This window comes from Falco naumanni, chromosome 8 (assembly GCF_017639655.2).
Source record: "Falco naumanni isolate bFalNau1 chromosome 8, bFalNau1.pat, whole genome shotgun sequence".
NCBI classification, from domain to species: Eukaryota; Metazoa; Chordata; class Aves; order Falconiformes; family Falconidae; genus Falco; species Falco naumanni.
Window position 1 is genome coordinate 44,636,173 of NC_054061.1, and position 24,781 is coordinate 44,660,953.

Consider the following 24,781-nt stretch of genomic DNA (forward strand, 5'->3'; position numbering starts at 1 on the left):
TGTTGCTCAGCATTATCATTAAAAAAAACTGCATTACAGCCATTTCTCCTATCAGCGCTCATTGCCTAATTTTAAGCCAGCTCTCTTTTCTGCTATACTATCACTTCCACTCAAGTTTTAGAAGAGAGAAGGGATTCTCATTCCTTTCAACACAGTCTCTTCCTGAGAACTGCCCATCTTGCAGGCTAAGTGAAGAAAAGACTTCATGGAAAAAATTCTGTGATCACGTGGTTAAAATTTTGTAACTTAAATGCAGTTAAAGCCCTGAGGGCAACCAGAAATCAGAAAAGGACAGAGATACAAGTCTCTGGTATTGCAAATTGAAAAAGAAAATTATTTTTTCAGGTATCTATTCTAAACTTACTTTGACACCAGTAAAAATACTTATGTGCAGTTAACATCTCAATCTGCCATGGAGAAGCACCTGAAAGCTCAGCTGCATGCATACTACTCGTTGCCCTAGAAAACTAACACGTCTTCTTAGTTAAAGGGTAAGGATGCTTACACTGGCTTCTGTAGATCACTGCGGCCACAATTTAAGCTGAACAAGTGTCATCCAAGTTCTCTGCCCCAACTGGCAGGAGACAATGCAGAACTTCTTAAAACAGCTGCCACCAGAGGCAGGGAAAGACCATGAGATTCCTCGGACCTCCGAAGGGGCTTCCTGGTGCCTACTTCCCACAGCCAGCCTGCCAGCAGCCAGCCAGCGCTACCAGGAGGGAGCAGCCCACCATACCAACCACTGGCAAACCGGGATGCATTTCACCTGGCATAAATTTAACACAACTGCTTCCACACGCCTGACTTTGGGCTTAACTAGACACCAAGGTAACGACACAGGAGATGTTTTTTAAACTGAAAAAATCTATAAAGAAATCTATGCTGGACTTAGAGAGGATCCAGAACTGGGCCAGGCTTACCTCCATCAGTTAGTAAGGGCCAACAGTCCAAATGAGACCAGTGCCTTACCATCAGGCAAGGCTAAAGCCCTGATGAGTCTCCAGATGTACCAGGGTACCTGCAATGCACACGCCACGCTTTTCGCCTCCCAGGGCACTGCTTTGGCGGGCTATCTCAGTGACAAAAAGACAACTGAAATTTAAGAACTAGTAAAAACAACTGAATAAAAACAGGTCACTAAGGAGAAAGTTTCACCAGCGGCAGTTCCCAGGGAGAAGCAGCAGGTTGGGCAGTGGCTGGCAGCAGGGCAGAGGGATGCTGTGTGCCCCCAGAGGGGGCAGCCGCTGCTGCTGCGGCTACCTGGGGAACGTGCACACGGGGCCAGCCAGCACACGGGAAAACTCTGGAACAGAAGTTGGCAAATGCAAACACAAATGACTGAGTACACCACACAGGTGTTGGTGTAACTTTTAGAAAAGAAAAAAACCAATCAGTTTAGTCTCTAACAAAACCCTTTTACATCCCTAACAGCCAGTCACACTACCTATATTGGTAGCCACCTGAACCGCTTTCACATAACAAAATACTGTTCTGTGAGTACTACATGCTAACGTGATTACTTACCATGAGAGAACTTGTACTAAAAATGTCTTATTTTGCCAGAAATACTCTTCCACTCAAGTATCCTTGCACCACTCATATAACAAGCCCAATAGATTCAATTACTTGATAACAAAAAGCAACTGTAATGACCTGTCTTGACTCACAACCTAAAAATCATCAGAAATTCCCATTATTAAAGACTGAAGAAACACTAACATCATCTGTTATTTCCTAAAAATCCCTCATTTGGATCTTTAGCCACAACAACCTTAAACTAGATTTTGCCTTTTCTCAGGTGGTAACTGGTGGTCAAGCAAAATTTTGACACCCAAGATAAACCAACATTCCTCTCTGGTCTTTCCAGACACAGGCACCTGCATGAAGCACTCACCGCTGCTGCCAGCACTACAGCAGGAGAGCTCCTGTGCAGGGACTCGCCACAAGACACGAGGAGAGACTCCCAGCTACATCCCTGCAAATCACAGCACCCAGCACCCCTCCAGCTAAGTGCTGGCGGTCACTGCTTCAGTGTCCGGAAGGTTCCTGCTTCTACCGCATCGACCTGGTCTCTTTATCAATGGCTGTCCTCCCTCCAGCAAAATCAACAGCGTGTGCAAATGAAAGCTGAGCAGAGGGACTGCAATTTGAGGAGGAAAATGACAGTTTAGGGATGCACAGGGGAAACAGAGGAGCAGGACAAGACTGGAGGTCACCCTTGTGGCTTAGCACTGGTCAGGAAGGTTGGGAGGTGGCAGGCTTGGGGACCTGGTCTAGGAGCACAGACCCCACCTGGAGAGCCATAGGGATGATGGAACACTGCCAAATTCCACAACTTGTGACAGTCAGTACTGCTGCCTCATTGCTCACTTCCCTTAGAAAGACAGGATTCCGAAGCCACAAGAACAACAAAACAGTAAAAATAGCAGCTTATCTCTGTCTCTCTCTTTTTTCGTATGAACAAACTTGAAGAGAGATTTAAGGAAAACAGCAGGAAGGTGGTGTCAGACGCTGGCAGAGACTGGTGCCTGTTGTTTGCACTTCTCTAGAAGAGAAAAACAAGTGAAAGGCTTGGAGGGAACAGCACGTTGTGATTTAGCCAGGAGAACAAATCAGGTCAACTTTCAATCACACGACACTGAGGGGAAAAAAAAAAATCACTATTAAGGTCATTTACTGGAAATTATTTTGTTGTCATAGCTTCAGTATTTCATTCTCAAATTATGGTTCATGTTGCAAGTATAACAAACAGGGAGAAAAATGCAAGAAATAGAATATTGAAATATAGTATTAATATATAATCTAATACAAAACCAGACTCTGCTTTTTTGTGAACTCTACATGTTTCTATTCTTCTATTTAAAAGCAAACAGCAATATAAAAAGCTAAAACTCAAGATATGGCAAAACTAGGCACCATTAATCCAGCAGCTGAATTTCATATCATCTGAAATACTCATCAGCAAGTTTAACAAAATTATATATTTGAAAAAATAAAACAAGTTTTAAGAACTATGTAATAAGAGACAACAGGATTGTAGAACATTTTTACTAAAAAGCAGCTGAAGTTTTTGTGTAAGCTTAGCTTGTCTATGAGACTGCTATGGGGAATGAGGGAGGTCCTAACAACAACATTAGTATTCCTAACAACTAAACAGACAGCTCATCAAGACTTCACACACACATTTTGTGTATATATAAAAGTGTGTACATGCATGATATATAAAATTGCCTCTTCCTCAACACCAACCACTTGGATGTTCTGGACGTGACAACATGCATCAAGCAAGGCACTAATAAAAAAAAAAAAGAATCTATGAATGCAGAATGCAAAATACCATCTAACAAGGAAGCAAAGACCATGAGATTTGCCTTTGAACACTGGTGTTACCCCTCTTAGGCATTATTAGCATCACAATAATTTAATAATACAATTTAATTAGAAAGAGGTAATATGCAATCTGATTACGTAAGTAGAGGTAAATTAAATAGGCAATGAACTTCTCATACTGAAGCAATAACATGCACAGCAAAAAGTACTCTTTATATCTCATTAAAAAATGTCAAACCTGCATCTTCAGAAATTACTTCTATTTGTATCCTATAGTAACTTCAAAATATGAAAATTCCAATCCTCATAATGGCCTTTCAAAATACTAAATACAAAGGTGCTATAACAAGATTTACGCTGCTTTATTCAAAGTTAAAGCTTGTAGAAAACTTGTGAGATAGCCTTCTACCAGAGTTCAGTACAATGAACAAAACTACTGAAACTAAAATGCAACCCTAACAATCAGAAAGTTTCCGAAATATGAATCAAAAACACAACCACCACTCCCAAACAACAGCCAGCTCAAGGAATAACTGACTTGCAAAAGAAACAAAAAATAAACAAAAAACTTAGTGACTAATACTGATAAACCTAGTCTTAATAATCTATGATCACCACTACTACCACTACAACAAAAACAACAACAACAAACAAAAAAAAAAAACAACGCACAAAACTTTATGAAGATAATCACACCACCTAGACCATCACCACTCTTCTCACCACAGTGTAAGTTCTCACCTGGCTGGTAAAAGGAACACACTGGGGGGTAAAGAGCTGGGAAAGGGAAGCAAGACGTTCCTGGACATACCTTAGCAATAACAAAGGGCTTTTATTTTGAGAAGTTTCAAATCTTCTGACATATCTTTTAATACAACTTTTCATAGAACTGTTAAAAACAGATCACTACCCATCAAGACTAAAAGAATTTGACAACAAATTAAGACCTCCGGCATATTACCTGCGAAATGTTTTCCTTAATAAACTAACATAGTATTTCTAAAAGATAAAAAACCCAAAGCTATTTCAAAGTTACTCTACTTTTCACCATACAAACAACATTAAGAGAACTGGTTTCATTACAGTCTTGTATGTGCACATACAGTTGGTCTTTACAATGATATTCCTTAGCAAAATATAAAGCTTGCTGTAAGTCACCAGTGTCAACCAAAAAGAATTTGTCCTGTCTAAACAAATAAAACCCATTTAAACTATAAATCTGTATATATTAAAAATACATGTTTCTATCGATGTTAAAGAGAATATTATTAATGCGTAGGTTTTATTTACAAATGCTTTATAGTGAAAATATATTAAAGGACACTATTTCTCTCATCACTTTTACTAGGAATAAGCTAAGAAGTAACAAAGACAGCAACCTCCCTGAGGAACAAAATAGCTAGAAAGAGGGTATTAGGGTGCACACACAAAAAAAAGGCATTGGCTGAAGTACAGCTGCAAAATTTAGGACAAAACTGGGACCTATGAGAGCACAGCACTAACTACAAAAAACAATACTCAACAAATAGCTATGTAGTGTACACACCCGAATAGCCAAAGCCACAGGACTGAAAGAAAGAAGTATTAGAAATCCTACTTGTAGCATCATCTGAATTTGTCTCCATAGAATCAAGAATCTCAGTTGTGGAAAAGAGAAATGGGTAACACCTCTGCTGTTAAAGCTGTGTGTTCCCAAGGACATCTGAGACCCACTGAGCAAAGACCAGGATCTAAATTGTATTTTCAGACTTACAGGAGTTATGAAAAGCAAATTAAATATTTATTTGTGTATTTAACATTACTTTCCAATTTGTGGCCTTTGCGCATATCGTTCAGAGGTTCTATTAATCACCAAAAAAAATAATAATTTGCAATCCACCAGAAGCTACAGCTGCAGGACCCAGTGCCTGAAACATCTACAAGCTTTTGAGCTCAAGGTACAGTCATAAAAATAAGTATCTAAAAGGTTGGGTGTATGTGACATCATACAATAGGTTTTTCTAGAAAAGCATCAACATTTCCTGTTATTCCTCAAAAAACATATTTTTCCTCATTTTCTCTTATAAGTATAGCTGTATTAGAAGTCCAAAGAAAGGGAATCCAGTACTCGCCAACCTCCAAGTAATTATGGTAGGGTTTAATTTCCTGTAAAAGGCACTCTGGAGTTTTTTACCACCATCCTCATCTCTCAAAATGTGAAGTGCAGAGCGCTTTGTTCTTAAGGACCTTATAAAGAAAGCACCACAGCCTTTCAGTTTCCACCCACCCAAAACCGTGCAGATATGATGAGGCAAGATACATTCATTGCCTAATGCTCCTGCTGCCACCTCTCAGCAAGCGGAGGTGGTCCCAGGGAATACTGACCTTCTTAGTGACGTTCAGTTTCACATAAAAGCTCCAGTAAACTGTTTCCCATTCCAAAGCAACCAGATTCCTGTCACCATTGTGTAATCATCCAATAACCCCTAGCTTTCCCTCTAAATCCTTGGAGGACACTTGTCAGCCTCAGAGCCTCTCCAGCTAAAGCTAAAAAGGCCTTTTGAGCACAGGCTGAATAATTTTTCTTATTTGTGTTATTTTAAAAATATGCTCCAGCATTAAACTTGGAGTGATAAGAAGCTATGGTGAGGTTTAAAGTTTATGATCTATTAAATTCATACAAGGGAAATACATTCAAACGATATAAACTTTAATGTTCTGCTGGCAGCCAAACCAGCACATGGCTGGAAGCCGCCAGCGAGCCATCCAAAGCCCAGCCCTTGAAGCACTCAGCTGGCTTTTGCCAGCAACTTCTGCCATTTTCGTTCATTCAACCACTTCAAGAGTTGGTTCACTTGAACTACTAAAAAGCAATTGACAACCCAGAAAGCAGGAAAGCCTGGCTTGCTTTTCCAAAAAATGAACAAGAAGGAATGGTAACTGGATTTGATCTATTACTCTGAATCTCGCAAGGCACAATGACCAGAAATAACTGACTCATTTCACAAACTACAGACAATTCTACTTAATTTGGTTTAAATTCAAAACACATTTGGATATATTTGTTTCTTCTTATGTATCTAGCACAATTAGCATTCATTTTATTTAGCTAATAAAGTTAGCTAAAAGCTGTCTAAAGCATAGGGAATTATGTTTCTTAAACATTAAGAATCTAAGCTGCATAACTACTTAAATAAATGCATATAGACGGGTACCCTCTTGCCTAGTAAGAGGCATGATCAAATTAGACCAATTAGAATCAACTTTTCTTTAGGAAAAATAATTAAGCACAAATGCAAAATAAAATTAAAAACAATTATTTAATCAGGATTTCCTGCTTGCTGATTTAACTCATGATTAAAATTAGTAATATAATCACTCTGATTTTAGTCAATCCCTCCAGCACAGACCCACCCTCAAAGGCTCGCACAGCCCCAGGCTTGCCCCGTCAATCTTCAGCATGTCCAGCCTCACTCAAGCCCTTCTGCTCCCCTCTTCTGGGACTAAGTTTGACTGAGGTCGATTAAAGCTTACGAGCATTCATGTTCCCACCACCTACTGCATCCTCCCAAGGGAAAGGCTGATTGCCAGGATTTTTCTGCTGGCACAACCCGGCACTCTGCTTAGGAATGAAAGAAAGGAATAAGAGCTCTAGAGAAGGTGCCTGGGAAGGAAGCAGATCCTTGGTTTCTATCCCAAACAGAGCATCTCAACAAGGATGGCGTCAAGATGAAGGGAAATGTAGAATTCAAAATACCTTCCGATACTCACTAACCCTTCTCTACTGCTACTGAACTCGATCCTTCAAGTACTGAATGTGAAATGCAGTACTCATCCCTTACCTTCAGCCAACAAAAGTTTCCCACTTGCAAGCCCACCTGAAAAACTGGGTTATATTGTGGTGGCCAGCTTCTGTTTAACTGCTCTTGAGCAATCCCAACTGGAGCACTGGCACTGTCAACAGAAACCCCGACTGCTCTTCTTCCTCTGCCCACCTTCACCTCCACGCAGAGCAATCTGGCAAAGCAAATTTTCCTCTTCCTCTTTTACAGCTGAAACACACCAAGACAAACAGAAAGTAGTTCATAAAGCTTTTCTTCCCCTCACCTTGGTGTGCTTTTATATGTTAGGAGAGCTACAGTTCAGGAAATATTCTACTGCATAAACAGAGTTTACTAACTTAAATGTTTTCTTGTGTAAAAAATATCAGCATGGGGGCTGAAATTTAGTATGGGAGTAATCTGAACTGGGAGCAAGTACAACTTCAATATACAACCCTCCATCAAGAACACATAAAGTATAAAGGATTATTTAAGCCTGTCATATTTCCATAATCTCCACTCTTCAGGTAGCAAAATTCTATAGACCTAACTTTGACTGTGATGCACATACATACAGTAGTCTTTCCCAGGAGTCCCAACAGTATTTTGCAATCATTCAGGACTACCAGGCCCTAAGAAAATCCAAAGAAATGTCAATACTAATTGCAGACCAGAGTTATTACTAATAAGCAAGTTTACTTCAGCTTGCTGAAGAAAAAAATTTACTTGCTGAAAGAAAAAGCAAACAGGAAAAAAACATAGAGAGAAAAAAAGAATGAGAGAAATGAAAAGCTTTTTATTTGAATAGAGGTAATAATAAATAAATACAGCCTGTCCTTAAAGATATTGATTCTCTCCCCATTTAAAATGGAATAGGTTAATGGGAAATTCCATTCTAGGCAAGTTAAAACAGAATTAAAACAAAACAATCACCCAAGTACTAATTTGCTCTATTCTCTGCAGCACTTGTCTTTTAGAAAACCAGATTCAAACAAGGGTCCGTATTAACAACAACAACAACAAGAAGTCATCTTTTTTCTTTTATCATTTCTGCATGCTAGAAGAACTCATAAGAATTTGGCACAAGCATCAGCTCACTTGAGAAACATCTGCAACAAAACCAGCAATAATATCACAAGCTAGAATCTGCGCACATCAGTGGAACGATGAAGTCTTACACACCTGCCCTTGCTACAGCCAGCCTAAAAAATCTTTCACAATTGCTGTGCTCATCCTGAGTAAAAATATACCATCACCTTTAAACACAAAGTGTTTCCATTATTCTCTGCTCTCACATAAACCGGCCAAATCCATAAAATTCTCAGTCTACAGTTGAATGATAAAACCCAACAAACTTACTGAGAACTTACTGGTTAAGCAAAGCAGCTGAGTTTTTACACTACAAGCAAAGAACGGAAGAAAACAACCCTGTAAGTTTTAACAAGATCAGGTAACTTCCACGTTCATGGGCTAATATACTGTATGTACCATATGTGACACAACCCGGCACCTGGGAACACTTTCTAGGCTGGAAACTTACTTAAGGATGAAATAAACTTTACCTTTGTGCTCAAGCAAACAACTACCATCACATTTTAGATAACAATAGATACAAATAATACACATTTATCAAATTAAAACAAAAAGTCACCAACAAAAGTTACTACTACAACATTAATTCTTCAAAGAGTATCAAATATATGTCATAAGCTTATTTACCATTTTGTCATCACATGTTAATTTGGGCTCAAATTTGAAAACTGAAAATCACATTCCTGTGGTGGTATTTCAAAGTTTTATTTGGCATTCTCTTTTGCTTTCAGTGAAGTGTTCAAAGCCAACAGCACACACAAAAAACAACTCGCAATGCATCATGCTTGACTACCAGACACTGTGGCACTGCCCCCAACCTCAAAAGAGAAGCTTTCAAGACACTCACATGTATGTCCCAAATCTTGGAGGTGTTGGTTGACGAGCAGCTCAACATGACCCGGCAATGTACGTCTGCAGCCCAGAAAGCCAACCACATCCTGAGCTGCATCAAAAGAATCGTGACCATCAGGTTGAGGGAGGGGATCCTCCCCCTCTACTCCACTCTTGTGAGGCCCCACCTGAAGTACTGCCTTCAGCTCTGGGGCCCTAACATAAGTACATGGACCCACTGCAGCGAGTCCAGCGGAGGGCCACAAAGATGATCAGAGGGCTGGAGCCCCTCTGCTATGAAGACAGGCTGAGAGAGCTGGGGTTGTTCGGCCTGGAGAAGAGAAGGCTCCAGGGAGACCTCACTGCCGCCTTTCAGTACCTCAAGGGGAACTGCAAGAAAGCTGGAGAGAGGCCTTTTACAAGGGCATGGAGTGACAGGACAAGGGGTAATGGCCTTAAACTGGAAGAGGGTAGCTCTGTATTAGACGTAAGGAAGAAACTCCTCACTACGAGGGTGGTGAGGCATTGGCATAGGTTGCCCAGACAAGTTATAGATGCCCCATCCCTGGAAGTGTTCAAGGTCAGGTCAGACGGGGCTTTGAGCAACTTGGTTTACTGGAAGGTGTCCCTGTCCATGGCAGGGGGGTTGGAACTAGATGATCTTTAAAGTCCTTTCCAACCCAAACCATTCTGATTCTATGAAATCTCTTCTGTCTCTCTGCCTTGTCAGCAACAGCCTGAACATCCCCCACCTACAATACAGCACTTTCCAGCTATGTGCTTTGGTCTCTTTAGTTACATGCAGAAAGCAGACAAAAGTCAAGAAACTTCAAACATGAAGTTGCATCATTGCAATTACATGAGCTGCAGCACAAGGTTTAGCCACACAATCACACTGTAGGTAAAATAATACTGCATAACAGTCCTCTTAAATTCCTGATAGCATCCTACTGCAGGGCTTTTGAATGAGTGACCACATATCCACACATAAGTTACGGGCATATAAAACAACTGACAGAAGTACAGACATTTACAAGCTATGCTGTGAAATGCAAACAAGAGACAGTTCTGGTACAATAAAAGTGTACAGATGCAATTGTACTGAAGTGCACCCCAGTCCTTTCATTTTAAAACCTTAAAACATAAATTCAAATCTATACAGCTAAGCCATGATGCCCCTGTAAGTCAAGATATAGAAGGTAACATCCAACTAAAAATGTTCCTGCAACATTGTGGTACACTTAAAAAAAAAAAGGTTATTTTCTTTAATTTCACCTGTATTTCCCAAGTAGTCCCTTTTTGATACTGACAAGGCATTGCATGTTCTTTTAAAATAACTTTGTGCAGTAGTTACATATGCCAGAGCTTTTCTGCTTGCTTTCTCCGTATTACAGCGGCAGAGAATATTTTTTTGGACTTCCTAAATCAGGGTGCTGGGAGTTTCTGTTCTTAATAAATCAGAACCTTTAAAAGCCCACATGAGAGATGTGGGGTCTTGCCAAACTTTCACAGGTGATTCACAGGTGAGGTCAGATAAACCACAGCACACATAGCGTGCTCAGTGAAGGCCTGTACATCTGAAGGCAACATGGGCATAACGGTCAGAGAAGCCATCCAAAGGGATCTGAATCCACAAATGAGAAGGCCAGGCCAGGCCACAAGCTCAGCTCAAATGCCAAACGCACTGTGTCTGGGAATATTACCCACGCAAAAGCAGTACAGGCATCAGCAGCGATGCAGCTCTGATCCGGCATGGGCCAGCAGCCTTGTGCACTGCTCCAAAGCTCATAACCTCTGTAACATCACCAGGTATCACAAGTTCAGAATTGATGAGAGCACAAACTCCTATAAATACACTGCACTGCAAATACTGAACACTTATTAGCTTGATCTGACATCATTCTTTCATGTATATGAAACATATCTGTGACCATGATGACGTGTTTATACTTCAGGGCCTATTGCTTTCTGGCAAGATACTCCACCGTAAAATGTTACTTAGGTAAAGTAAGGTGTGCTGACAACGTCCCATGAGCATGAACATAAAATACAACCCCAAGCATGGCTGGTATTTTTGAGTATCAGCAAGCATGCTGATTTTTTAATAGAGCTACCCAGTGAGGATGCGCAATTACCATGATCCAGGAACACTGTGCAAACACAGTACATTATAGTACCAAGCAAACACCAGGCCATTGACTACTCTGTAACCCCTGAATCTGTATTAGGGGATGTAAATTACAGTACCCAGAAAAACTCAACAGCATGAATTGTAAGACAGAACAAAGGGAAAAGCATCATAATCATTACATTAAAAATTAATTTCACAAAAATGTTTTTCCTTGTCGAAACAGAGGTAGTGAAGGAACAACATTTTTCTTTAAAATAAACAGATATCTAAGTTGTGTTGCAGTAATCATGTCAGGCTTGTACACCGGGTACCTGAACTACATCCAAAAAGACCTCATATATACACTGTGTGAATACTGTATGCATGCATATTCATAACAAGTGTTGCAACACTGAAGAAACCTACTCTCGATAAACTTAAGCTATGCATTTGGCCAGTGGCTGTTGGTTTTGTAAGAGCTTCAGTTTCCCAGAGAAGATGAGCACAAAATGCCTGCCACTTTATTCAGCATCTTTAACATATACCATAATCCCTTTCCAGGTATTTTCTAGAGCATTTCATGTCAATCCATCTACCTGCAGGAGCGTGTGCAAAAGTGACACAGAGTGATACAAGTCTGACAACTACTGGTGTGGAAAATGGAGAAACACAGGCTGCGTTCTGCGCCTTCAGGATGTCGGATCCCTGTTACCAAGTCCTTACATCGCATATCAACCGAAAAAAAACACAACAAAAAGGCAAGCAAGGAACGAAGCAGCTACAGGAAGACCTGAAAAACAAAAGACTCCCCATTTTCACTATTATTTCTATTTTAAGTTAGCAAGTTTCCTGCTTGGGCGGTGACGTTTTGCAGATGCTACATGCTATTCATTAAACTGGGGCAAATCAAGTAAAATTATACAACTGCTCGGTATACAAGTAGCCGTGCATGAAAGTTCTCCTCCGCCACTAACGGGCGTTCAGCAAGTAGTTATTTTAGCTAAACGCTGCGAAGAATTCACTCGCTGTATAACTGCTACATCTTGTGGCAACACATTTCAACGCAAGGAGGAAAAGCAGACAATACCCGAAAGGGAATAGCGAAGGGACTTGTTTGCTCATAACCTTCATACAGATATTCCCTGCAAACACCCACAACACCCTGCTGTCGCTGTCGGTGTAACACAAGAGGGGAGGAGCAGGGGAGGGAGGAGAAAAACATTATCATCCAAGGCGTGATGGAGGACAGGAGAAAGTTGCAGTCATTCCGCGGTGGCCGTAAGGCGCCCTGTCACTTCTGGCCGTAAAAGCGGCCGCCCCCGAGGGCGCCTTCCCCACAGGGACGAGCCCTCGGCGTCAGCCCCTCTCTCCTCCCCACCTCCATGATGCCAAAAGTGCCCGACTCCCTCTATCCAGCAACAACGGCCGCATCCTCCGGCGCAGCACTTTTACTTTGCCGCTGGCGGAGGGGAACCGTTTCCGCGGAGGACGCGGCGGGCGGGCGGCCGCCCCGGCAGAGCCGCCGCGGGAGCAGACGCGAGCGGCGGCGGGCGGACGGCCCGGCAGCGGCGGGAGCGCGGCCGATCCCCCTTCCGCGGCCCGGCGGCAGGGGGGGAACAACGAGGCGCCGCCGCGCTGTCGAGCGGCGGCGGGGGGAGGGGGGGGCGGCGGGGCCCCGCTCGCCCAGCGCCCGAGGCTTCCCCTCACCGCCGCCGGGCCCAGCGCTGACCCCGCGCCGCCGCCGCCGGGGGCACCGACCTCTCCCGCCGCCGCTCCCCGCCAGCCCGGGACCGGCCTCCGGCGGCGGCTGCCGGGCCCCTCCCCGAGGGCCGGGCCCCCCGCGCAGCCCCGCGGCGCGCTGGTTACCTTCCTTGGGCGGCTTGCCGGGCGGCGCGCCGTGGAGCTGGGAGGCCGCCGCCGCGGAGCAGCCCTGCAGGCTCGGTGGGGACGTGGAGAGCCGGGACCAAGATGGCGGCCCCTCCAAACTTCCACTGCTACTTTGGACACTCATCAAGCTACTTTCCTGGAGCCCGGCAGCCGCCGGGGGCGGCGGGGGAGGCGGCGCGGCGGGGGGACACCCAGCGCCGCGCTCATGGCCGGGGGGCCGGCCCGACACCGGCGCGGGGAGGCCGCCGGCGGGGAGCGGGCTCCGGAGGCAGGCGGGGCGCGGGAAAGACGGGGCGCGGGGCCAGCGCAACCTGCCCGCACCTCTGCACTGCGTCGCCGCGGCCGCCGCCGCCGCCGAGCAGCCGCCTGTGTCTGAGGCTAACCTTCCCCGCCGCTGCCGCTGCCGCCGGGGAGGGGAGGGGAGGGCGCAGGCGGGGAGGGGTCATGCGCAAACACGATCGCGAGCCGAGCGAGCGCCGCGCTCCGCCGGCGCCCAGCCGAGCCCAGCCGTGCCGTAGCCGCCCAGAGGCGGCGAGCGAGGAGCGGCGCCCCCCGCGCACGCACCTGCCCGGCCCTGCCGCGGCCTGAGCGCGCCGCCCGCCCGCTGCCCCCATGCGCGGCCGGGCGGCCCGGTACGCCCGCGCCGGGGTCCCCGCACCGGCCGCCGCGTCTGCTTTCCCCCGCGCCCCGCCACAACGGCCGTTGTGGCGGGGGCGCGGGGGAAAGCAGGCACGGCGGCGGGGAGCCCGTCCGCGCCGCCACCGGGGCCCGGCGCCACCCCGGCGTGGGACCGCGCGGGGCGAGCCCTGCCCACCGCTGCGGTGAGTGGGGGCGGCGGCGGGGCTGAGCTGGGCGCTTGCCGGCGCGGACGTTATTTTTGCGGCTTGTGCTGCGGGGGCTGCCAGGGCTCTGCCGGATTTCAAGCGCGTTTCTTTTTCCCCGAACAGGACAGCGTGGCGGCAGCGGCGTGGGGACCCGGGAGAAGGTGTCGCTCGCCAGCCGCCACCTGCGAGGCAGCCCCCGCCGGAGGAGCGGCCACCCGGGCTGGGGGAAGCCCTGGGCCAGGGCCCCCCCCACCCGCCTCCCGCGGCAGGCGGGGGCTCCCCGCTAGGCACCAGCCCTGACCTGTGCATCCTTCAAAACGCACCTCTCCCCCCTGAATTAGGATAAAGTGCAGGCATAGCGGAATTTAAACTCAGTTTTCCAATTTTCGGCTTTTTCTTAAAACTGACAGTGTCTTCCCTGAGAATGTGAGAATCCTGGCAAAGTCAGTTCTGGAACAAAGCCTTTCAGGTTATGAGCGCAACTTAGGTAGGAGAACGATTACTTAAAACAATACCATGGTTTGCAGACATACTGCATTCTGCATGTCTGCAGAAGTATATTCCTCAGCCAGGCATGGTGCTCATTTTGTGGCTGCTGTATGGAGACATCCTGGCCGTCCTCTACCCTGCTTCTGTTTGAGAATGGCAGGAGTAGATTACTAATGTTGGGTTGCAGATCTGCGCACAACACAGATATTACCGGTTCTGTCTCTTCCTTTTAAAGTGACATCTGTCAAATTATCTAAGAGTTTCACCTCCCACAAGTATACAGCATAGCTGAGAGTTTCTTCACAATTCACTATTAACTTGAAGTAAAAATCAGTATGTTTACTTGCTAAATAAGTCTGTTCCAGGCTATCTATTTAGTATCAGCTATACAGGTTTTTTTGGCAGAGAGAAGTGGTTTGATACTTCAACTGAGACTTACTTGTTTTTAAGGACTTGATCCTAGAGACTTCTCAGGCATTACCTAAGCAAATTACACCAAGAAATTGCTAGTACTTAGGCATGACGTAAAACAGTGCTAGTTCACTCTGACTGCAATATTAATATTTTACAGCTGGCACAGAAACTTCTTGCAAGGTTAGAAACAAAACATAATCCCATAATCCACATGGTAGCATAAGTGAACATACACCTCATTTCCTGATGAGTACATCCTGCTGCAGCACACTGCTTTCAAAATCTGCCAAGACGCAGTAAGTTAAAGACATTCAGGTTCTTTGTTCATACTCATTTGCATCCACTCCATACAAACCCCTGCTAGCCTTACAAAAAGATACATAAACAAGCATTCCTTCTGCCACTTTTGCTTACAAACAACAACAAAAAAAATGCCTACAAGTCATTCCACTAATACAGCTGGGACTCCTTGTTTAAAGCAAGCATCAGTCGCTTTGACCAGGGGAACAGGATACGAAGAGGAAAATCCCATTCATTGCATCTTCTATCAGACACGCAGTTTAAATATTATAAAAACGTCAAGATGTCTTTTAAACTGTCATAAAGTAACACTGTGAAAAATAATCAGATCTTCACAGTATCTCATCATGTGTTAGAAGGCACCTCACTGAAGGACCAGGAGTGAGTGGGCATGTACTGCAGGATTCCCCACCAGACCGCTTATTAAACAGTGCCTGCTGCTGCTTGGCAGAAATGGGTACCTGCTGCAAAATACAGGTTGGGATCTACTTTTCTTAATATAGCAGAGCTATATCTCTTGGTTTTGTGACCTGTTGATGTAGACTGAAAGCAGAGCATGAATTATATAGATCATTTCCAGATGAGACGATCTATATAACTTTAAAAATACATGGAACGGTTATATTTCCCCTCTGTAGTTCATAGAAAAATTGCTTTCTTAATGTAGAAGTAGAGCTGACGCTGATTTTAAGGTACCCCTTTATTTGTAAAGCCACACTGCTTCAGTGTTACCAGTTTAATAGTATCATGGCAGGAAAGGACATCTTCATTAACACCTTAGAACTTTCCAAACATCTTCTAAAAGTCTTCCCTTATTACATAGCATCATAAATGTACATAATGCTTTCCTGTGAGTGCCCTACCTTCATGTTGCAATAAGACTTTATGGTCCAGTGGCCAGATGAATAACCTGTCTCTCACAGTGTTGAGGAGTCTGCTCAGTGTCACCCACTCAAAACATTAAGTTTTGACTTAGTCCAACTCGTATAGTACTGAGTAAGTATCACTCATTCTTTTTTAAAAATATAATAAATATTTTAAATTTTTCTTTGCCTTCTAGTTTTCAGGAGCAGAATAGTCTGCTATCAAGGTTTCCTACATAAACACTGCGTTATCAACATCAGGCATAACTTGAGGTAGATCCTCAAATGGATCCTCAAAAATAGAGAGATCCCCGTTCAATGGGATTGCACTGGAAAATACTGAAAAAGGTGCCATACACCTATGTACCAGGGAAAGCTTGACTCCAGGCAAAGCCCAAAGAAGCTGATGTGGTTTTGTGAACTGCTAAGGAAGAGGACCTCAAAATTCAGACCAAAATGGAGAGGAGTGAAATGCCTGTGTGCTATTTTTCTCATGAGAATGTGTCAAATGGAAGTTCACAAGGTTTATCACAGTAGTAACCCTCAAATCAAGGACACCTGAAGAACAGAAAAGCATCATGAAATTTCATTATTCCAAAGACAAAAAAGCCAAGCAACAAAAATCTTAAAAAAAAAGACCCCACATGAAAATTGTGAGAGGTTTCAACTTTGCGACTGGAATTATTTGTGCAAGAAATTTTTATCACAGTAAGTTCGCAATTTACCCCAAAATCTTTAGAAAAGTAAGAGAAGTTAACTGGCAGATAGTTAAGGAAAGGGCTTAAACAAAAGAATTGATGGGCTGCATAGAGAAAACAAGGAAGATTACAGCAGGAGCGAGTTTCTGGAGACATCTGCATTGCATCTATAAAGATAACCATGCACTCAGGTCAAACGTCAATTTCAAAATTTTTACATGCATCCTTTACAGGACAAAGAATCGTCATTCCAAACACTACATGTGGTAAAATCCTGAGTTTATCCTAGATGTTCTTGAGGAAGAATATGCTATGACTGTGGGACCAATTACAGAGAGAGAGTTTCTTCCCTGTTCAGAGACCTTCATCTTCACTCCTCACAGGCACCAAATACATTTTGGTGTCCTTATGAAAAATATGTACTCTAATAACATCAAATAATACATATTCTTAAAAATTGGGTATGTCTTCTCTTTTTTCCCCACGAAAATCTATTTGATATTCACTGATTGATATCACATGATTAGGTTTCATGCAATACCTGGGAGTAGATTATATGAATAATGTATGTTTACATATAGGTTATAATTAAGACCATTTTTAAATTGTGTCAATAATTAGAAGGAAAGTGTCAAATTCATGGGACAAGTGGAAGAAGCATAGGTATAAGAGGAATTTGATTTAGCAGGCTTGTGCTTCTAGGAATGAAAGGCAAGAGTTTCCAGAAATTATCATAAATGACAACATCCCTGGAAAAGTATTAAACTATATGCTTCCAAACTTAACTCTGTCTCTATCAGCTAGAGATCAGGAAAACGTCAGGAGTCTGAGATCATTAGTGTCTTTTCTTCAGATGCTTTTGGTATCTATCTCCTTCACCTGCTTCTTTTGATCCAAGATGTCTAAAATATGCCTAACAAAGGTATTACGTCTCTCTTTTACCTTTTCATATAGTTAATCAGAAATATGTAGCCTTCTTCCACTTTGTTGGACTTGGAGCAAGTTACCTTCTTCAACAGACAGCCTAGCAACGCAGCCTTGTTTCTACCCTTTTCTCAAACAAGCAATTCTCTTCTTTAAGCATTATTCAAGTCCTTTGATTTATCATAGAATCACAGAATCATGGAACTGGGTTGGGTTGGAAGGAACCTTAAAGATCATCTAGTTCCAACCCCTCCTTGCCATTGACAGGGACACCTTCCACTAGGCCAGGATTTAGCCCATCATTTATTTGCAATGCCAGTGAAACTGCAGTTTTGTTTGTTACAGCGGCAATTCAAATTGACAAGTTCCCTGTCATCCTAGCACTTTGGATAATAGACCTGTAGCAGTATATTCTTAAAGCATAAGCCATTACAGGCACTGTGTATTTACCAATATATATTAATTTTCTATGTAGATAAATGTATACACACATATACACATGCACTCACCAACCCCATATATAGAAGGACATACACACATCCTATAAGTATGCCAATACCAGCAGCCAATCTGATTTATCAGTAGAAAAGTATTCTTGTAACTAAATAGACATACTGGTACAGCAGCTTGAGTAGAAAACACCTAAATTATTTCATCATCCAAATGATGTATTTATGACATTTCTAGGTTAGATGGAATGAGGTATGCTGGGAAAACATAACTTGAGAGAAGAAAATACTGTTTTCTGACTTGGTGACTGCTGGAAGCTTGTAGCTCAGACACTCTGTCCTTCCTTCTCCTGACACAGCTGAGCACATGTATGGACCCTCCCGGTATCAGATCAATGTACTCCTGGCCAGTCTGGGCTGGAATGACGACTAGAATCTTCCAGTCTCCATGTCCTGCAGCTTAGAAGATTCAAAATGCATTTTGGCACAAGTACAAGGTAAAATGCCAAGTGACTGTGACAGCAAGTGCATTGCTGTGATAGAACACCATCTCGGATTGTAACAGCTTCGGCACCTGGTTCTCACATACCATTTCTATTTATGAGCAAATAGGAATGTTGCAATTGTACTAATATTAATTTTCAAGTTTAGCTAAAGTTCTCTAGAACTGATTTACAGCAATAATATTTTTTATAGGAAAAAGTTATTTAGATCTTGATTAAATCAATTTTGAGGCTCACTGAATTAGAGCTGTCTCCCTGAGCCACATACCGCACTACATGCTTAATAATTTTTTTAATATAGAACTTGCTAGCAACTCTCAGTTGCAAGGTAACAAAAACATACATAAATAATATACTAGCAAAAATATCTTCCCTAAATATATTAGCATATCAAGATGCAGAGAAGCCAAAATGAAAAAAATGGTATCACATTAAGCCTACGTTCGCGAAATAGACACAAACACTATGTAAGCACAGATCTATTTTTATCCTCCATGTAATTGTCATAAACTGCATTTATCATATCTTTGATATCATCACCATTTGTACTCCAAATCTCTAAGAAGCCTGCACACAGCCTCCCTTCAAACCAAACAGAAAAACTAAACAATGGGGTATATTTACCATAGAAATGTTCCTCTTGACTCCAATCTCCCTGCTCTAGCTACTGAGATTATTAGCCACATTCCAGTCAGAATCAAGGACAGTTTTACCATCCCTCCTTGTGTATGTCATTTTAATAAAAAATAATTTGGTTTTAAATGTTCCCTGGTGAAGAAATTAAAAACCCCATCCTGATGGATGCTACATTCACTTTCCCCACCTGTCTGTTTTCATTTTATTCTATTGCTTTTCTTCCTGTGTCCCTTGCAATCTACTTGCCTGCTATTCCCTGCAATTTCTTCCTACACTGAGACTATTCCTTTTGTAACACTGCTCTCAGGTAAACAGGCCCCTCTTATCTGTCAGGCTTCCTCTCAATCTTTTTTTTTAAGCTCATGCTTTTCCACACATCTTTCATACTTCTGTCTCACTCTTTACACCTTGTATCTTCCTTCCTGAAGTATCTGTCTTGCCTGGAGCTTATTTTGTTGCCTTTGATTTTAAGCCATTAGAGACAGACAGTGTTTGCAGAAAGCCATGTCTATATGTGGTTTCTAATAGCAATGGGGCATGTCTTGATGCTTTTTTCAGGCAAAAGTCACACCAGTTTAGGGTTGCTGGGGTTTTTGTAATTGTTGAATAAGGCCTTCAAATTCACACACACAGAGCACAGTACAGGAGACAAGCTGCCCAGCACATTCCTGAAGGGTGCAGAGAACAACTACTTGTGATTTCAGACAGTTGAGGAGATAAGAGAAGAAAGGCTGTTTTGCATATTATTTACCTTATCAGTTAATACTTCTCAATTAAGACACCGGTGGAAGGTATACATATAAAAACTGATCACAAAACAATAAAATTCATGATGCCAAAGAAAGCATGGAGTGACACAAAGAAATGGGCTTCCAAAAGCAGATTTTAGTTGGCTTAGGATATGAATAGGTGGGTAGATCTTTTGGAAGAAATTCAGAAGGAAATGGGAGCATAGGAGAGCTGACAGATACTGAAAGAAGCGTATTAAAGGCACAACAGCAGACGACCCTGATGCAAAGAAAGCACTGAAAGAGAGCAGCAAGGCTTCATCAGGAGCTATTTGATCAAATAATAAAAAAAGAAGGAACTACACAAAAAAGTGGAAACAAGAACAGATGACTAAAAATGAGTTTAAAGAATAGCATGCTCGCACAGGGAACAAATTGGGAAGGCTAAGAGGAAAAATGAGATAAGTTAGGAAAGGACCTAAAAGCCAATAAAAGGTTACAACACACACACATGAAGTAAGGGAGACAAAGGAAGGTTCAAACCCAATATCTATCAAGGCAGACAGCAAATAATGTGACACAGAGAAGACTAAAACATTCAATTATCTTTTTTGCCTAGTGTGTCTACAAAAATCTTAGCATCAGATATGCACAGCAATTAATTTTAACAAAGGTCTCGGAAGCAAAGACCAGAAAAGGGAGGGAATGGGTTAAGTGATATTAAGACATGCCAGTTTCTGATCCTGCTGACTTAAAAGTGTAGTTCAGAAAGCAGTGGATAAAGCCTGCTCCCCTGTAGCCTTGTGTCTCCTGTCTGGATTAGCCCAGAGCAAAAGCTCAGACTGAAATTTATGGCTGGAATATTCATAATGTTCTTCTGTGAGTTTTCCAATGCCCAATATCATGGTTTCATTTACACTGAATTCCTTGTTGCCATGGAGGACTCTCTACTTACCTGCTCATTTTCACAAAAACTGTAGAAATGTGGTACCTTTGATACCACAACTTCTCAGTCCAGTTCAGTTGGAAAGTGAGCAACAAGTTCAAAAGGCATGGTGTGGTCTGACTGGTCATACAGTGTGGTTATATGAACTGTGTTTCCATAGGAAAATGTACTAAAAATTACCCTGGAGCACTTTAAAAGATAAAATAATCTCTGCATGATGACTGAGGGGTGGGGGGGAGTTGTGGTTTAGGGTTCGTTTGGATTTTTTTGAGAATTTTTGGAGTACAAGGGAGGTCCTAGAAGACTGTAAAGGATGAAAATACTGCCTGGCCTGTCTTAGGAATTAGAGTTCAACTGACCTGACTCTCATAAATACATCATCCATCTCTCAGGCATACTACCATAGGTTATTAGGCAGTGTTAGTGTATAAGCAGGAAGATAACAATACTATAGAAAACAATTAAGTAATAAGATGTTAAAATGTAATTAGGATAATTATTGTGTCAAACCTCTCTTGATTTCCTTCTTAGAAAGGGCAACAGGCCTATTGAGTAAGAAGAAAGCAGTAAATGTGATATCCATGCTTTAACGTACTTTTGGTTGGGTCCTTTCTAACTTTGCCTGCAATACAAGAAATGGTATAGATGAAATCAAGCAGTACACAAGTAGTTAAATATTTCTTCCAAACAGTATTTATCAACAGTTTACTGATGAAGCAGGATGGCACTGCAGTAACATCCTTCAGGGATTTCTCACCCATCCTATTCAATTTTTCATTGAACATCTTGGATAATAGAACCGGGAATAAACTTGTAAAATTTGCAAAAAATCTGGAAGGAGGCTGCAAACACACAGGAACAGATCAGAACTCAGAATACCTAGATAATGTGAGAAACAGTATAAATGCAACAAGCTCATATTACATAGAGGGAAACTAAGCATCGCCCATGACAAAAATAAAACAGAGTATATCAATATAATATGATGATGCTTTAACAAGGCAACAGGATTGCAGAAAAGGATAGGAAGGTTTGAGTGGATTTCAAACTAAATATGAGTCAACAACACGATGATGTTGCAGAAAGAGCATTTCACATTCCAGGATGTATTAGGAAGTGCGCAGTATGTGAGATGCAGGACCTAATTATTTTGCAATCTTCAGTGCCGCTGAGGCCTCAGCTGGAGCGTTCTGTGCAATTTTGGGCAATGCACTCCAAGAACAATTTCAACAATTTGGATGGAGTTGAAATGAAATCAACAAGAATGATAAGTTATTTTGAAAATATGACTTACAAGGAAAGGTTGAAGGAATGGGGCTTGGCTTGTTCAGGAAAAGACGACTGGGGGGAAAACACTTGTTTTAAAAGGCAGCACACAGAAAGCCACGATCAACAGCTCTTTGTATCCACTTGAATTATAACAAGCTTAATTTGCTGCAGAGTAGACCAGATAAAAAAAAAAAAGAAACAACAAAAAAATCCCTTTCAACTTAAAGTCTAGATAGATGGAATAGGTTTATAGAGGTTGTGGACCCCCTTCATTTGTGGTTTTTAACAGCAGCCTACACAAACATCTGTCAGGGATGACCTAGTTACCCATTTCCTGCCTCAGAACAGGGATGGACTGGATGACCTTTTAAGGTCTTTTTCTACCCCTCTCCTTTTTTTTCCTATAATGATTTCAGTGCTACAGAACCTGTTTCCTTTAACTTGGTTGCTATAGTTTAGGCAGTACAATTGCTGTAGGCAGGCAAGGCCTGAGTCGTACTAACCTGTAAATGTAAAACAAGTAGTAATTCAGAAAATGATAAAACAAAGAACACTAACTTTAGCGATTTTTAAACATCAATGTGTCAAAAAAAACCCAGATAAACAAACTATGGATTTTTATAATGGCAAATTCCATCAATATTTTTTTTTAGCCAGCTTGCACGTATGTATCTTTGCAAAAACTTCATTCAATATCCCCTATAGAGTCAAATATCATACTGAGTGATAAAAACCAACCAAATGGCAAAAATCATAGTTTTATGTTAAATTTAACTTTAAAAATGCCATGATTAATTACATTATTTCTTAAAATACAGTTCTATTGACCAAAACATCCATTTTATAATTATTATGATATCAAACTGAGATTCTGAATTCTTTTAAAATAACCAGAGCAGTAAAAGGTATTTTGATGTTAATCCTTAATTTTAATCTGGCTTTATTTAAAGAGAAAAAATATCTATGATTTTCAACAAGACACAAAAGTGATATATGAAATGCAGAAAAACGACTCACAGAAAAACTGTGAATTAAGCTCTGTCAGCACCTCAGGGTTATGATGCTATCATAAACCACACAAGAGCTTTTCCCTTCTGCTTAAGATGCTGTCATCAGAAACCTTCTGTGTTTATCCACGGTAGCCTTAGGTATCACTGTTACCGGTACTTCGATAGTATCAAGCTATGCACATGCACAGAGGCGCAAAGTGTCAGGCTACAGTTACAGTTGATCTGATGACACTTTCATCCTGAGAGCTAATGCAATCCCTTTTAAAGAAACAAAAACATCATTCCTGTTGAAGTCTTCATAACTAATAATAAAATTTTAGTTGATTTGTAAGAGTTAATTTTTTAAAAAATATGTATTTCTGTTTCTGTTTTTCGTAACTACCACGAAGGCCTCTTCCAATTATCTAAGCATGAAAAAAAAATCTGTTCCAGAATAACATTTTAAAATATTAATTTAAAATCACTTCCCTAGAACTCTAAAATGGTTATGTTTTCAGACCAAGCTTGTAGTTTACAACACGTACATAGCGTAAGAGGGTTTTCATGTGTTCCAACCAACCAGTCAATAAAAGAATCCAATTCCTACTACTGGCCTGCAGTGGAATAAAAGAAACAAGTTGGTAAACCACAGACATCTGGTTCAAAATACAGGATGTGTGGCCAAAGCCCATAATATGTTCTATATTACCAAGACGCCCATCGAAAAATCTGATCAACTTTTCCAAAATAGTGTGAATTGTCAGAACTACACTGCATGGTGATTTATCTAAGATTAATGTAATCCTAATGTTTGGGTCTCCTGTTTCTGTAGACAGGCATGTTTAATTCTGTGTGTGTCTTCCAGACGCTAGTAGGTGAAAAGGACCTGAGAAGGAATTTACTGAAGTAGCAAGACAAGAAAGCAAAATGCCCATTGCTTCAGTTGCTGTATGACATTTGTAAGGCAACTGAGGAGATTTGCTTTAATTTCCAGTCTTAACACACAACTGCGTGCCAGATTTTTACAATGCAGAAATGTGAGCAGGAGGATGTTGCAGGAAGACTGACGTGTACCAATGACTCCCTTTTAATTTTGTGGATTGTCCTTTTGCCTGCTTGTCTGTTTAATTTTGATTGTCCTGCATGCCAAAATGTAGGCCTTTCCCCCCCTTCCCCACCTTGTTTAAAGCACACAGAAAAGATATGAACTATATAATGTAAGAATTAGTGTAACGGGGAAATATTGAGAAGGAAGTACAACGGTTGTGTCTGTAAAAGTAATTTCTTATGCATGCAAAAAAACGAATGCATACAACCAGCTGTGCAGTTTCTACCTACAAAAAAGTTTGTGCCTATAAATACAAGTTTTTGTGGGTGCAATGTATGTAGAATTGCTTCTTTTCAAACCAGCTCATATTGAAACTGAATTTTAGGCCTTCCCATCTTTCCGCCCCTCCGGTATAATACTGCATATAGAATGAATGGCATCATAAGGGAATTTGTTTTGTCTCATCTCTTTTTTTCACCAAATGGTATTCCCAGACTGTTCCCAGCAGCTGTTCATCTAATTCATAAGCAAGAACCATAGAATATATTCAACAAGATTATACTGCTTTCATTCGGCCCCTTTGGAGAAGCAGAGGAAAAGTAGAGAAGTAGGAGAGGTAAGAATGCAATACGTGAGCATATAGGAAAACAC

General features: G+C 41.9%; 1 protein-coding gene and 1 long non-coding RNA gene across 5 annotated transcripts in view; one reads left to right on the top strand and one right to left on the bottom strand.

Annotated features, from left to right (window-relative positions):
* The window catches only part of TLK1 (tousled like kinase 1), a 70,138-nt gene extending 56,494 nt beyond the window's left edge, over window positions 1-13,644 (bottom strand). Inside the window, exons 1-2 of one of the 4 annotated variants that reach the window (XM_040605044.1) lie at window positions 13,030-13,142; window positions 7,188-7,361 (exon numbers count right to left, since the gene is read on the bottom strand). Coding sequence is in view for 2 of the 4 variants with exons in the window: in XM_040605047.1 (XP_040460981.1) it covers window positions 13,030-13,174 (145 nt within the window). In the remaining 2 variants the exon portion in view is untranslated. Of the gene's footprint in view, window positions 1-7,187; window positions 7,362-13,029 lie in introns of all 4 variants that reach the window. The other 3 variants (XM_040605047.1, XM_040605043.1, XM_040605045.1) reach the window with 3 other exon arrangements.
* Window positions 13,645-13,678: 34 nt separating this feature from the next.
* On the top strand, window positions 13,679-17,100 carry LOC121093158. Its single transcript, XR_005829502.1, has 3 exons — window positions 13,679-13,871; window positions 13,998-15,554; window positions 16,138-17,100. It is a non-coding gene; the product is annotated as an uncharacterized LOC121093158 (long non-coding RNA).
* Window positions 17,101-24,781: the final 7,681 nt, after the last annotated feature.